We start from the raw sequence: 12,855 nt of genomic DNA on the forward strand, positions 1-12,855 counted from the left end.
AGATGTGATGAGGCTGAATTTCTTGGCAGCATAAAGTTTGTGAACCTTGTAAAAAAAATTCCTTAACTAGCCACAGCATCGTTTCAACCATTCAAAGTGTGGGGAAAAAGTTGTGGCTTATAGTCCGGAAATTACAGTAGATCTAACCTTATTGATCCCTCGTGCGTGTGGAAAATTAAGGTTCCAGTAGCAGCAACGCCGTACGCCGTAAATAGGACACTAGTAATAGAGGCACAGCACGTAAGAAATAAAATAACAAAGTGCTAATGAGCTGCTTAAAATACAATACGAAATATGCATCGCGAAAGCAAAGTATGGTAATTACAAGTTTTAAAACAGCTCGGGAGGATCCAAATCCACTGACACGCGGGTGGGAGATGTGTCTCTTCGCATTAAGTTGGCGCCATAAAGAGGGGTTATGACTTTGACGTACGGGGTTCTACTGTATATCATGCGTTTACTGTATATGCACACATTTCTTCTTTCGGTTCAAACTACAACAATGCTGTTTTAGATTGAATCCGTTTGTGCCACACACACACACGCACACACACACACACACATCCCCTTTTCCTGTGTGCAATCATCACCCTCTACATGTCCATTAATGTCCAATCAGAGCCGAGCACCGGACTAATTATCATTTTGCAGCCTTTGGGTGAGGGTCGCTTTGTCACGTAACATTGGGAGCGGGGCCACATCATGTAAACAGTTCTTGGCATGCCACCACACACACACACACACACACACACACACACACACACACACGGTGCTATCTTTGTGATGTTCTAACCCGAATAAGGATAGAAAGTTATGTTTTGGCAAAAAAACAACAACAAAAAAATCTCTAGAATTGACTGTCGTATTGTTTATGCTTGCTCATATTTAAAGATACAAATAAACGAGCCAAAAAAAGCACACAAAAGGTGTCTCCTGACTTATTGTTCTCAAAGTGGAAGATTAGTGGTTGCAGGTGTCTTGTCAAAATTCCCTCTGTCCCATCTTTATTTTTGTGAGATCAAAAACTAATATCCACATGGAAGAGAACTTTCTTTCTATGCTTATGTAAGATTGCACCGCAATCGAGCATGAACTCTGGCATTCTTTGCCAGCTGCATGTTGCCTTCATGCCAGAACAATTGGCCACAATATATTACATCATGTCTCCAAGGCAGCGGTGTCCAAATGCAGAAACATTCAAGTATACATTATGTACATACAACATGAAAAATCAATGTACAGTGCTTAAAAGGAGTTATAAGACCACACATGTCCTGGTAATATTTTTGTAAATACCATATTTTCCAGGCCATAGGGTACACCAAGACTATAGGGTGCACTGCCGATGAGTGGTCAACATAACATGCAATGGTGGTTCTTTTGTCAAAATGTTGCATAGATTATGTTTTACAGATCATCTTCAAGCCGCTTTCTGACATTCGCTTCAGGATGTTTTGTGGGTGGTTTTATTTACGCGGTTAAACTTCGGCAGCGTCTTCTCCCCGTCATCTTTGTTGTAGCTGTGTAGCGTGCAAGGACGGGAGTGTAGGAAGTGTCAAAAGATGGCGCTGACTGTTTTAATGACATTCAGACTTGACTTAAATCAGTAACGAAACAGCATCACCTCATCCGGAAACAACAACACCAGAAATGTGCCCCATGTAAAACTGTCTGACAGGAACTCTAATAACTAAAGTTCTGTGGGTGAATAATGTAAACTCGCTACACCGGTTTGTTTTAGCGTTTTGATGGCGAGTTTACTGACAGATATATGTAAGAACTTTACAGTACTTTATATTAGAAATGGCAACAGCGGAGGATGAATGTCACAAAACAAGAAGATAGAGATAACAGAAGAAGCTTATCGACTACGGCGTCGTCGCAGATGCGAGCAGATTTTCAGGACTTATGCAGATCCCAAATACAGATCAGCTGGTAAAAGAAGGTAGGAAAAGATGCTTTTGCATAATTTTGCAAAACAAAATGCCGGGTAATATGTCTTACCTTATACACACACCATAATAATAGTCATATGTTTAATGCGCTGACAATCCTTCAAGCGGTGCGGCTTCATAGCTTACCAAAGTCGTTTTGAAAACATTTTGAGCGCCGTGTGTAATGTTCTATATTTTAAATGGAACATAGAAAATGCTGATGTTGTTTACTGGAGTCATATTGCCATCATAGTGCAAGCTACACTTTTCTCTTATGTTTGACTGCCATCTACTGGTCACATTTATCATTTCAAATAAAATAGGTTTGAGGTGGGTGAGCTCAACCAAACTTACTCCTTACAATAGGTGCACCGGGTTATAAGGCGCACTGTCAAGTTTTGAGAAGAAAACAACATTTTGAGTGGACCTTATAGTCCGGAAAAAACGGTATATGACGTGATGATGTCTTGGTTCTCACACGTCAGGCTTGCTCTAGAATTTGCTTTTCAAATAAAGAATGATGTCCCGGTTTTGGTAAACCAAACAACTCGGTTTTCCAGTGCATCTTTCTGAGTAGAATTGTGTGCCCAAAGACACCCACGCGTTGCTGACTCAGACGCTGTACATTGTATGCTAGCAAGAGCACTAGAGGTATCTTTGACTATGTATTTTTACAGTCTAATTTGAGCTGTTACACTATGATTACAAAACGTTTTTTTAATAAGTTAGTAATAAGTACACTAGAGGTGTTTTCTTTTTTTTACTGGTACAATCTGATTAGTTGTATTTTAATTACAAAAATTTATTTTTTGGATGTCAGCATGTATGCTTTATTTATTCTGGCAAAAGCACTGAAAACAGGAATACCTTATGGATAAACTAATCTCACTCGCAAGTTTTTTTTTAAAACTCCCAGATAAACAAAGTTGAGTTCAATGTCCGATTATTTAGAATAGAATAGAATGGAATATAGAATAGAATATATCTTTATTGTCATTGTACATTTGTACAATGAAATTGTATGCAAACTAATTCAGTACAAAATCATACATAAAACCATAAGAACATAGATAAATAGATAAAAGCACATACAATTCATAAAAATACCAAGCATACAGCTCTGCACAGTCATTATTGTTATCTTGTGTTCAGTGATACTATTGCTCTCGGGTAAAAAGTGTTTTTAAAACGGTTTGTCCGGCATTTTATTGTCCTGTATCTCTTGCCTGAGGGCATCAGTTCAAAAAGTTTATGTCCAGGGTGAGATGGGTCCTTTATGATGTTTTGGGCCTTTTTGAGGCACCTGGAACTGTACAGTTCATCTAGGGAGGGGAGAGAGCATCCAGTGATCTTCATGGCAGTTTTTATGACCCTCTGAAGTGCATTCCTCTCTGCCACCGTGCAGCTGGCATACCATACACACATGCAGTATGTCAGCACACTCTCTATTGAGCAGCGATAAAAGGACACAAGCAGTTTTTGAGACAGATTGTTCTTTTTGAGGAGTCACAGAAAGTAAAGTCTTTGCTGAGACCTTTTTGATTGTGACTGAGGTGTTCTTACTCCACGACAGGTCTTCCTTGATCTAGATTATTCCCAATTGAATAGTCCACTATTTTAAAGTGGCTCTACCTTTTTACATTGACTACGACTGCAAAATAATCGCAACGGAGTCAAGTGCAGAATCTGTGCATTTTGACCGAGTGGAGAAGTAAGCAGATGTATCTTGTACAAAAGTTGGTATTTATGGAGTATTTTATTGAAAAACACGTATTATAGTGCCCCGCTTGGGTTCTAATATCTTTTTAAAAATATGACCCTTTTATGCGCTGTACGTCAACACATACATGTTATGTTATGCTAACGTGTTGGTTGTTTTTTTTGTTTTTTTTAGAATGTGAAGCAGGTCATTAAAATCCATGCTGCAGGTCACCCCATTGCCTTTGCACCGCACTTTGGACACCGCTGTTGTAATATATTCCAGGAGTGTCTGCAAACTCATTTCAGACTTGGATGTCATGTGTTTGTCCAACTGTGACGTACGACTACTGAATGTTCACCAAGGAGAGGAGGAGGGGGGTGCTGTTTTTGTGCTTTCTCACGCTGTCCCAAAGCTGTCGTATGCTAATGAGTGACATTGTGATTCATTCAAAGGGGTGTGCTAAAACAACACCACTACGTACAACTCTGCCAGCCAATCCGTGATATTGGCTGGGTGCAGACCCTAAAGCAACACCTGTGGGGCTGCGCGCTGCCTGATCCCAGGTAACCCTCAAAGAGACACGTAGAAGACACAAGACTTGAACAAATGCCGCTCATTCTCATTCATGCCCATGGAGTTTGGATTGAAAATATATATTTTAAAAAAAATGGCCATCCACCTCGACCACACTTTACCACAGTCTTTGTATTTCTCTTCCATATGGACATCAGAGTGGTGGAATGAGGGGTGCTCGCATGTTAGCTTCCTGACATGATGGAACCCTCAGGTTTAACTGAATGCACCGTCAACCCATAAGAAGCCAATTCAAGTAAAAATCAATCAATCAATCAATCAATGTTTACTTATATAGTCCCGAATCACGAGTGTCTCAAAGGGATGCACAAGCCACAACGACATCCTTGGCTCAGATTCCACGTTAGGGCAAGACAAAACTCAACCCAATGGGATGACAATGAGAAACCTTGGAGGGGACCGCAGATGTGGGACCCCCCACCCTGGGGGACCGGTGCAATGGACATCGAATGGATCTAGCATAATATTGTGAGAGTCCAGTCCAAAACTGATGGCAGATAAACCCCATCCATCCATCCATCCATTTTCTACCGCCTTTTCTTTTTGGGGTCGCGGGGGGCGCTGGTGTCTATCTCAGCTACAATCGGGCAGAAGGCGGCGTACACCCTGGACAAGTCGCCACCTCATCGCAGGGCCAAAACAGATAGACAGACAACATTCACACTCACATTCACACACTAGGGCAAATTTAGTGTTGCCAATTAACCTACCCCCAGGTGCATGTCTTTGGAAGTGGGAGGAAGCCGGAGTAACCGGAGGGAACCCACGCAGTCACGTGGAGAACATGCAAACTCCACACAGAAAGATCTACATAACATGCAATGGTTTCACTGTGCTGCCCGTTGTGTAGCTTGATTAATAATAATTGATTGAAGAATTATAGTAAGAACAGTTACATTTTCATGCATTGTAATCATTAAACGGTTTTAAAATTAGCTTTGATATTTAAAAAAAAAACATTATTAATGTAGTTACTAGGGCTGCAAATCTTTGGGTGTCCCACGATTCGATTCAATATCGATTCTTGGGGTCACGATTCGATAATATATTGATTTTTTTCGATTCGATTCAATTCTCGATTCAAAAACGACATTTTTCCGATTCAAAATGATTCTGTATTCATTCAATACATAGGATTTCAGCAGGATCTACCCCAGTCTGCTGACATCTTAGCAGAGTAGTAGATTTAAAAAAAAAAAAGCTTTTATAATTGTAAAGGACAATGTTTTATCAACTGATTGCACAAATGTAAATTTGTTTTAACTATTAAACAAACCAAAAATATGACTTATTTTATCTTTGTAGAAACATTGGACACAGTGTGTTGTCAAGCTTATGAGATGCGATGCAAGTGTAAGCCACTGTGACACTATTGTTCTTTTTTTATTTTTATAAATGTCTAATGATAGATAGATAGTACTTTATTGATTCCTTCAGGAGAGTTCCTTCAGGAAAATTAAAATTCCAGCAGCAGTGTACAGAGTTGAGATCAATTTAAAAAAAACAAATAAAAAAAAAATACAAAAAAAAAAGTAAAAATGAAATAATGGGGGTTTAAAAGGAAACAAAATAGAGAAATATTACATAAAGAATAAAAACAATGGGAATAACAATATAACAGTAAAATAAGAATATAACAAGACAAAGTAGGCAGTAGTGACCATGTTATGAAAACGTATTGCACTGTTAATGTTTTTCATCCCCTGTCATCCTAATACCCTCCGTCCCCCGTCCCAGAGAGGAGTTGTACAGTCTAATGGCGTGTGGGACAAAGGAGTTCTTGAGTCTATTAGTCCTGCACTTGGGATGAAGCAGTCTAGCACTGAACAGGCTCCTCTGGCTACTGATAACGCTATGCAGAGGGTGACTGGCATCATCCAGGATGCTCACTAGTTTGTCCACAGTCCTCTTCTCTGCCACCGTCACCAGTGAGTCCAGTTTCATTCCGATTGTAGAACCGGCCCGCCTGATCAGTTTCTCAAGTCTGGAGCTGTCCTTCTTAGATGTACTGCCCCCCCAGCACACTACCATGTAGAACAGAACACTGGCAACCACAGACTGGTAGTACATCCACAGGAGTATAATGTCATTGATAATGTCAATGAGGGATTTTTAATCACTGCTATGCTGAAATTATAACTAATATTGACACTGTTGTTGATAATATTAATTTTTGTTTCACTACTTTTGGTTTGTTCTGTGTCGTGTTTGTGTCTCCTCTCAATTGCTCTGTTTATTGCAGTTCTGAGTGTTGCTGGGTCAAGTTTGGTTTTGGAATTGGATTGCATTGTTATGGTATTGCTGTGTAGTGGTTTGTTGGATTGATTAAAAAAAATAAAATTAAAAAATACAATAAAGTAATTAAAAAAAAAATCAATTTAAAAAAAATGAGAATCGATTCTGAATCACACGACATATTCGATTCGTTTCGTATTCAAATAGATTTTTTCCCACACCCCTAGAAGTTACTAATGTATATGTTAATTTATTTAGTTACTCATTTAGAAAATGGATGGATGGATTTAATTATTTATTTACTGCTTTAGAGATTGAGTACAAACAAATATGTGAGAAATTGCTCTAAAATGAAAAGGGGTATATTTAAATTAGCTCTGCTTCCTTCTACTCATTTTCAGACATGCTGTAATGAAAAATCGAAACCGTTATGAATCATATTGTAAATGTGTTCATGTCCGAAATAAACTAACACCATAACCTCAATCTGAGCTTGCCTGATACACTTTCATTTTTGTGAAGCCATATCCTGTTATCAATGTTGCTGCAGTAGAAGGGAAATGACAAAAAAATATATGGACCAGAAGCTTAAAATGTTCGGATATCCATATACAGTCATGGTCAAAAGTTTACAAACACTTGTAAAGAACATAATGTCATGGCTGTCTCGAGTGTCCAATTATTCTTACAACTCTTATTGTTATGATCCGCTTCCCGGATTATATATGGTTTTGGGTTTTGAGTCTTTTGTGTTTCTTGTTTATGGTTTGAGTCTTCCGATTCTGAGTTTGTGCACTTCCTTGTTTATCTTGTCTCCATGGTTTCTCATTTGTTCCACCTGCTATGGTTTTTGACGCACACCTGTTGGCAATTGTTTACGTTAGTATTTAAGACTGCATTCTACCTCAGTTCGTTCTTGGCTCTTGGTTTGCTACACGCAACAGTCACCTTTGTTTCTTCCTATATCTTGTTCCGTGCTAAGTTTTATCTTAGCTTCCCGTGCACTCGGCACGTTTGTTTTTGGACTTTGTCACAGTGGTAGCTATTCGCATTAGCTTTTCGTGCGTTCCGGCACGCCTTTACTTTGCTGTTTGTACAAGTGTTATTTTATTTTTCTATATTAAATCACGTCCCACCTGCTATTCTGCCTGTCTGGTCCCACTGGATCCTGAGATGAAACCTTCGCGCATCTCAATGTGTTCCAAATGTGACACTTATTTTTTTGGTGATAGAGTGATTGGATCATATACTTGTTTGTCACAAAAAAACATTAATGAAGTTTGGTTCTTCTATAAATTTATTATGGGTCTACTGAAAATGTGACCAAATCTGCTGGGTCAAAAGTATACATACAGCAACATACATTATCAATTTTAGTGATGTAGAAAACTTACAATCAAATCAAATTAGCTTCATGGCATGGCCTCTAAACGTCATGTGAGTGACGACACCTGTTGAGTTCTTTGAGCCCTTTTCAATAGTGTTCATGGGATGTAGTCATTAGACTTGGTTACAAATGTGACAAGGAACTCAGCACAGATCTGAAAAAACGAATCGTTGACTTTAAGTCAGGAAAGTCACTTGGAGCCATTTCAAAGCAGCTTAAGGTCCCAAGAGCAACTGTGCAGACAGTTGTTTGTAAGTATAAAGTGTCATGGCACAGTTTTGTCACTGCCACGATCAGGAAGAAAATACAAGCTATCACCTGCTGCTGAGAGAAAATTGGTCAGGATGATCAAGGGTCAACTGACAACCACCAAAAAGCAGGTCTGCAATGAATTGGAAGCTGCTGGAACACAGGTGTCAGTGTCCACAGTCAAGCGTGTTTTGCATCCTCGTAGACTGAGAGGTTGCCATGCAAGAAGGAAGCCCTTGCTCCAGAAGCAACACCTTAAGGCTTGTCTAAAGTTTGCTGCTGATCACATGGACAAAGATAAGACCATCTGGAGGAAAGTTGAGGCCTTTAATCCCAGTAACCGTCAAGCATGGTAGTGGTAGTATTATTCTCTGGGCCAGTTTTGCTGCCAATGAAACTTGTGCTTTACAGAAAGTAAATGGGACAATGAAAAACGAGGATTGCCTCCAAAATCTTTAGGGCAATCTAAAATAATCAGCTCGGAGGTTTGGTCTTGGGCGGAGTTGGGTGTTCCAACAGGGCAATGACCCCAAACACAAGTCAAAAGTGATAAAGGAATGGCTAAGTCAGGCTAGAATTAAGGTTTTAGAATGGCCTTCCCAAAGTCCTGACTTAAACCCCTTTGAGAACATGTGAACAATGCTGAAGAAACAAGTCCATGTCAATTTTGTCAAGAGGATTGGTCAAAAATTCAACCAGAAGCCTGCCAGAAGCCTGTGGATGGCTACCAAAAGCGCCTCATTGCAGTGCAGCTTGCCAAGAAACATGTCACCAAATATTGACATTGCTGTATGTATACTTTTGACCAAGTAGATTTGGTCACATTTTCAGTAGACCCATAATAAATTCATAAAAGAACCAAACTTCATGATTTTTTTTTGTGACCAACAAGTATGTGCTCCAATCATTCTATCACAAAAAAATAAGAGTTGTCGAAATTATTGGAAACGCAAGACAGCCATGACACTATGTTCTTTACAAGTGTATGTATACCCAATTTGAAGTTGTCAGTACCATCTTCTACTGGTAAAAAAAAAAAAAATGAATGTATTGCCATTCATTGAAGGGGTCATTTTTGAAATAATCTTACTTATACAATATTCATCGTATGTATGACAATACAATAGTCTCATGACAGTTTTTCCGAGCATTAGAGTTCGCATTTGAACACGTGTAAAATACTCTCATGGCTTTTTATGGGTTAACGGTATATAATTGCATGCTAAATAATCCACATGGGAAGAACTGAAGTCACGTATGATCTGATTTTTATTTTTATTTTTTTTACATACTCATGAAATCACGTCCAGACAGTGGATATAGAAAGTAAACAAACATTTTTGAGAAGACTAAAAGATGAAATAAAAAATACAGCTAATAAAATATAAACTGTGAAGATACATTTCACCTGGATGGAAAAATTTATAGATCCACTGACAGTGTAATAAACTTTTTTTTTAATATCTATATTACAGATCCAAAATGTGTTGAAAAGAAGTGTTGAGTCAATATTATTATGTTTTATATTGGTTCACCGATTTGAATTTATTATATATATAAATTCATATTTACATAATTCTTTGTTTCAATTTCAAACTGTACATATTATTAAAACAAATGTCAACTACACACAGTCAAACCTTATTTTTCGTAAGCAATATGCCCCAAAAATCCGACAGAAAAAACTAACCGTGGGAAAACTACATATATTTTTACTATAAGAAAACATGTCATTCCGATAAATGTATTCCAAACAACCAAATACATTTAGACTGAACACATTTTATGGATGTTACTGTTAGTAAACATATTCCACGGGAAAACAGTCAACAGTTTGTTACGTGCTTGATCGTACGATAAACCAGAGGGTAAACTAAACCAATGCATACATTTTCAGATAAAAAAAACAAACTACACGACAATTTGGGGGTTCAAAAACTGAGGTTTGACTGTATAAACAGTTTATAAATATTTAAAACTATTTTTATGTAAAAAAAAAAATAAGGTAGTTCTTTGTATATCCACTGTATTTTGTACAACTGTCAGTTTTTGACCTGTTGCCACAGTGTCAAATCTGTTTGCCAAGCATGACTGTTTTTTTGTTGGACCTGCAATCTGAGCTCAAGTGCACTTAAATCAAAAATCGATCAAATATATACAGTCATTTATCGAGTATGAGGTCAACGGGGGTGAGTACTTCAAGGCATGTTAGAGATCTTTGTACTTCAACATTCAAATATAACCTAAAGTGCTAATTGCAATCAGAAGTAGAGTTTTTATGTTGCACTGCATGGCATTGATACTTTCACTTTTAGAACACACCTCACCTTTACACCTGCTACATTTCAACATCAATCACATCAAACTTGTTTGATTGCTTTTTTATTCCTAAACCTGAAATTTAACTTCAGGGCTGCATATTAATATGTGTGTCATATATTTTGTAAACCAACCTATGTTGATATGTTAGTAAGTTCGATATATTTTAAGTAAAACACACACCTCTGTGTCAACTAATCAGTGATATGTATTATTACTATAAACTTGTTTTTGTTTTTCTTAAATTTTTTAAGTTCAAACTTTCTTCTCGTATTTATTTTTTTATTTTTTTTTATTTAATGCTACATTTTCCAATCATATTATCACTTTTATTTTGTAATATTCAAACGTCATTTTCGTAAAAAATATATATTTTTTATCCTCATATTATACATTTAATTTGAAATTGCGATGTTTTCTCTTTAATTTGATAACATTCCAACTTTATTATGGTAAAATTATGTTTTCTCTTCATGTTATTACTTTAAATCCGTAATATTCCAAGTTTGTTCTCGGAAAAACTGGGACTTTTTATTTTTTATATCGTGAATTTATTTTGTAATATTCCAAATGTAATCTCATAAGATTGCGACATTTTCTCATGGTATTATGACTTTTATTTTGTAAAATTCCAACTATAATATTGTAAATTTGCGATGTAACCTTACATTATGAATTTAATTTAGATAAAAAAAGTAAGAATAATATTCAAATTTAATTATATTAAAATTGTGACTTTTTCTCTTCATATTTAGACTTTAACTTTGTAATATTCCAACTTTATTCTGATAAAATTGTGACATTTTCTTTTGGTGTAGTAACTTTAATTTGGTAGTATTTCAACTTTATTCTCATAAAAATGCTAATTTTTCTCTTGGTATTATGACTTTAATTTTGTAATAATCCTGCTTTAATCTCATAAAACTGCTATATTTCCTCCTCATAATATGAATTGAATTTCCTAACATTCCAATTTCATTCTGGTAAGATTGTGACATTTTCTCTTCGTATTATGACTTTAAATTTTGTAATATTGCACATCTTTTTATACCATTTTTAATTTCTTATTATTCCAACTCTATTGTCGAAAAATGGTATTGTTTTTACTGTCTTTCTCCTTCTTGACACGATGTGCTGCCTCCTAGAGATGCTAAGGAAGAGCTTGTCCGACCTGGTCATCACCATCCCCAGGGTGCTGCTGGAGGAGAACCACAACCATTGCTGGACAGAACCAAACCTCGGAGAAGCAGTGGAGTTGTACGATTCGCCCTCGATTTAAACCAGACTGAGTAGAACTATCAACGCCACAGAAACTTAAGTATTTGCAATAATGCATGAAACGGTTTTTGGTTGCTGTTTGACTCCTGGCATTATTGAAGGTGCTACTGTACATCCTTTTTCTTCTTTCATGCACTGCATTTTAAAGCTGGACCCAAACAAAAAATAAAAAACAACAACCATGAAGTGCTAATAAAACATCAAAAGCAACCTGTATACAGTTTAAGTGTAAATAAAAGGCATCTATTGAAGTAGTGCATTTTTAATTTTGTAAATAAGTGATTAGAACGAGTGCTTGGCAAAACCAATGAATCATTCAAAATATATTTATATAGTCCTTAATCACAAGTGCCTCAAAGGGCTTCACAAACCTCAACAACATCCCGGGATCTTAATCCACATCTGGGCAAGGAAAACATCCAACCCCAAACTTTGGGGAGGAACAGCAGATGTGGGGATGTCGAGTGGGTTCAGTTCATAATGTGGGAGAGCAGCAGGGATCCGCCTGCATGTAGACAAGTCGGCAAGGCAGAGACTTCACCAACTGATGCATATAGGAGCGGTCCACTACGGGTCCGACTTGGAACAACTCGGGCCTACACTGTGGAAATAGATCCCTGACTACCTGATAACCTCTCTGAGCAGGAAAGCGGGACGGACCCGAAAAGAGAAACGGCAGATCAACTGGTGTAAAACAGAGTCTATTTAAAGGCTAAAATATAGCAATGAGTTTTAAGATGTGACTTAAATGCTTCTATTGAGGTAGCATCTGTAACAGTTACCATTCCTGAGTACTGGTGCCTGAATAGAAAATGCTCTATAGCCTGCAGACTTTTTTTTGGGCTCTGGGAATCACTAATATGCCGGAGATCTTAGAATGCAGATTTCTAGCCGGGACATAATGTACAATACAATCAGCAAGATAAGATAGAGCTACAGTAGACCGTTTAGTATTTTTGTACGTAAGTAATACAACCTCAAAGTCACATCCTAAGTGCACAGGAAGCCAGTGCAGGTGAGCCAGTATAGGCGTAATATGATCAAACGTTCTTGTTCTTGTAAAAAGTCTAGCCGCCGCATTTTGTACCAACTGTAATCTTTTAATGCTAGACATAGGGAGACCCGAAAATAATATGTTACAGTAATCGAGACGAGAC

The 12,855-nt window shown here is 37.4% G+C and overlaps 1 protein-coding gene across 3 annotated transcripts in view; it reads left to right on the forward strand.

Moving 5' to 3' along the window:
- The window catches only part of map6a (microtubule-associated protein 6a), a 54,404-nt gene extending 42,455 nt beyond the window's left edge, over positions 1-11,949 (forward strand). Inside the window, exons 4-5 of one of the 3 annotated variants that reach the window (XR_009806498.1) lie at positions 4,089-4,199; positions 11,566-11,605. Coding sequence is in view for 2 of the 3 variants with exons in the window: in XM_061898151.1 (XP_061754135.1) it covers positions 4,089-4,199; positions 11,566-11,713 (259 nt within the window). In the remaining variant the exon portion in view is untranslated. Of the gene's footprint in view, positions 1-4,088; positions 4,200-11,565 lie in introns of all 3 variants that reach the window. The other 2 variants (XM_061898151.1, XM_061898152.1) reach the window with 2 other exon arrangements.
- Positions 11,950-12,855: the final 906 nt, after the last annotated feature.

Source organism: Nerophis ophidion, linkage group LG04 (genome assembly GCF_033978795.1).
Source record: "Nerophis ophidion isolate RoL-2023_Sa linkage group LG04, RoL_Noph_v1.0, whole genome shotgun sequence".
In the NCBI taxonomy this organism is placed as follows: domain Eukaryota; kingdom Metazoa; phylum Chordata; class Actinopteri; order Syngnathiformes; family Syngnathidae; genus Nerophis; species Nerophis ophidion.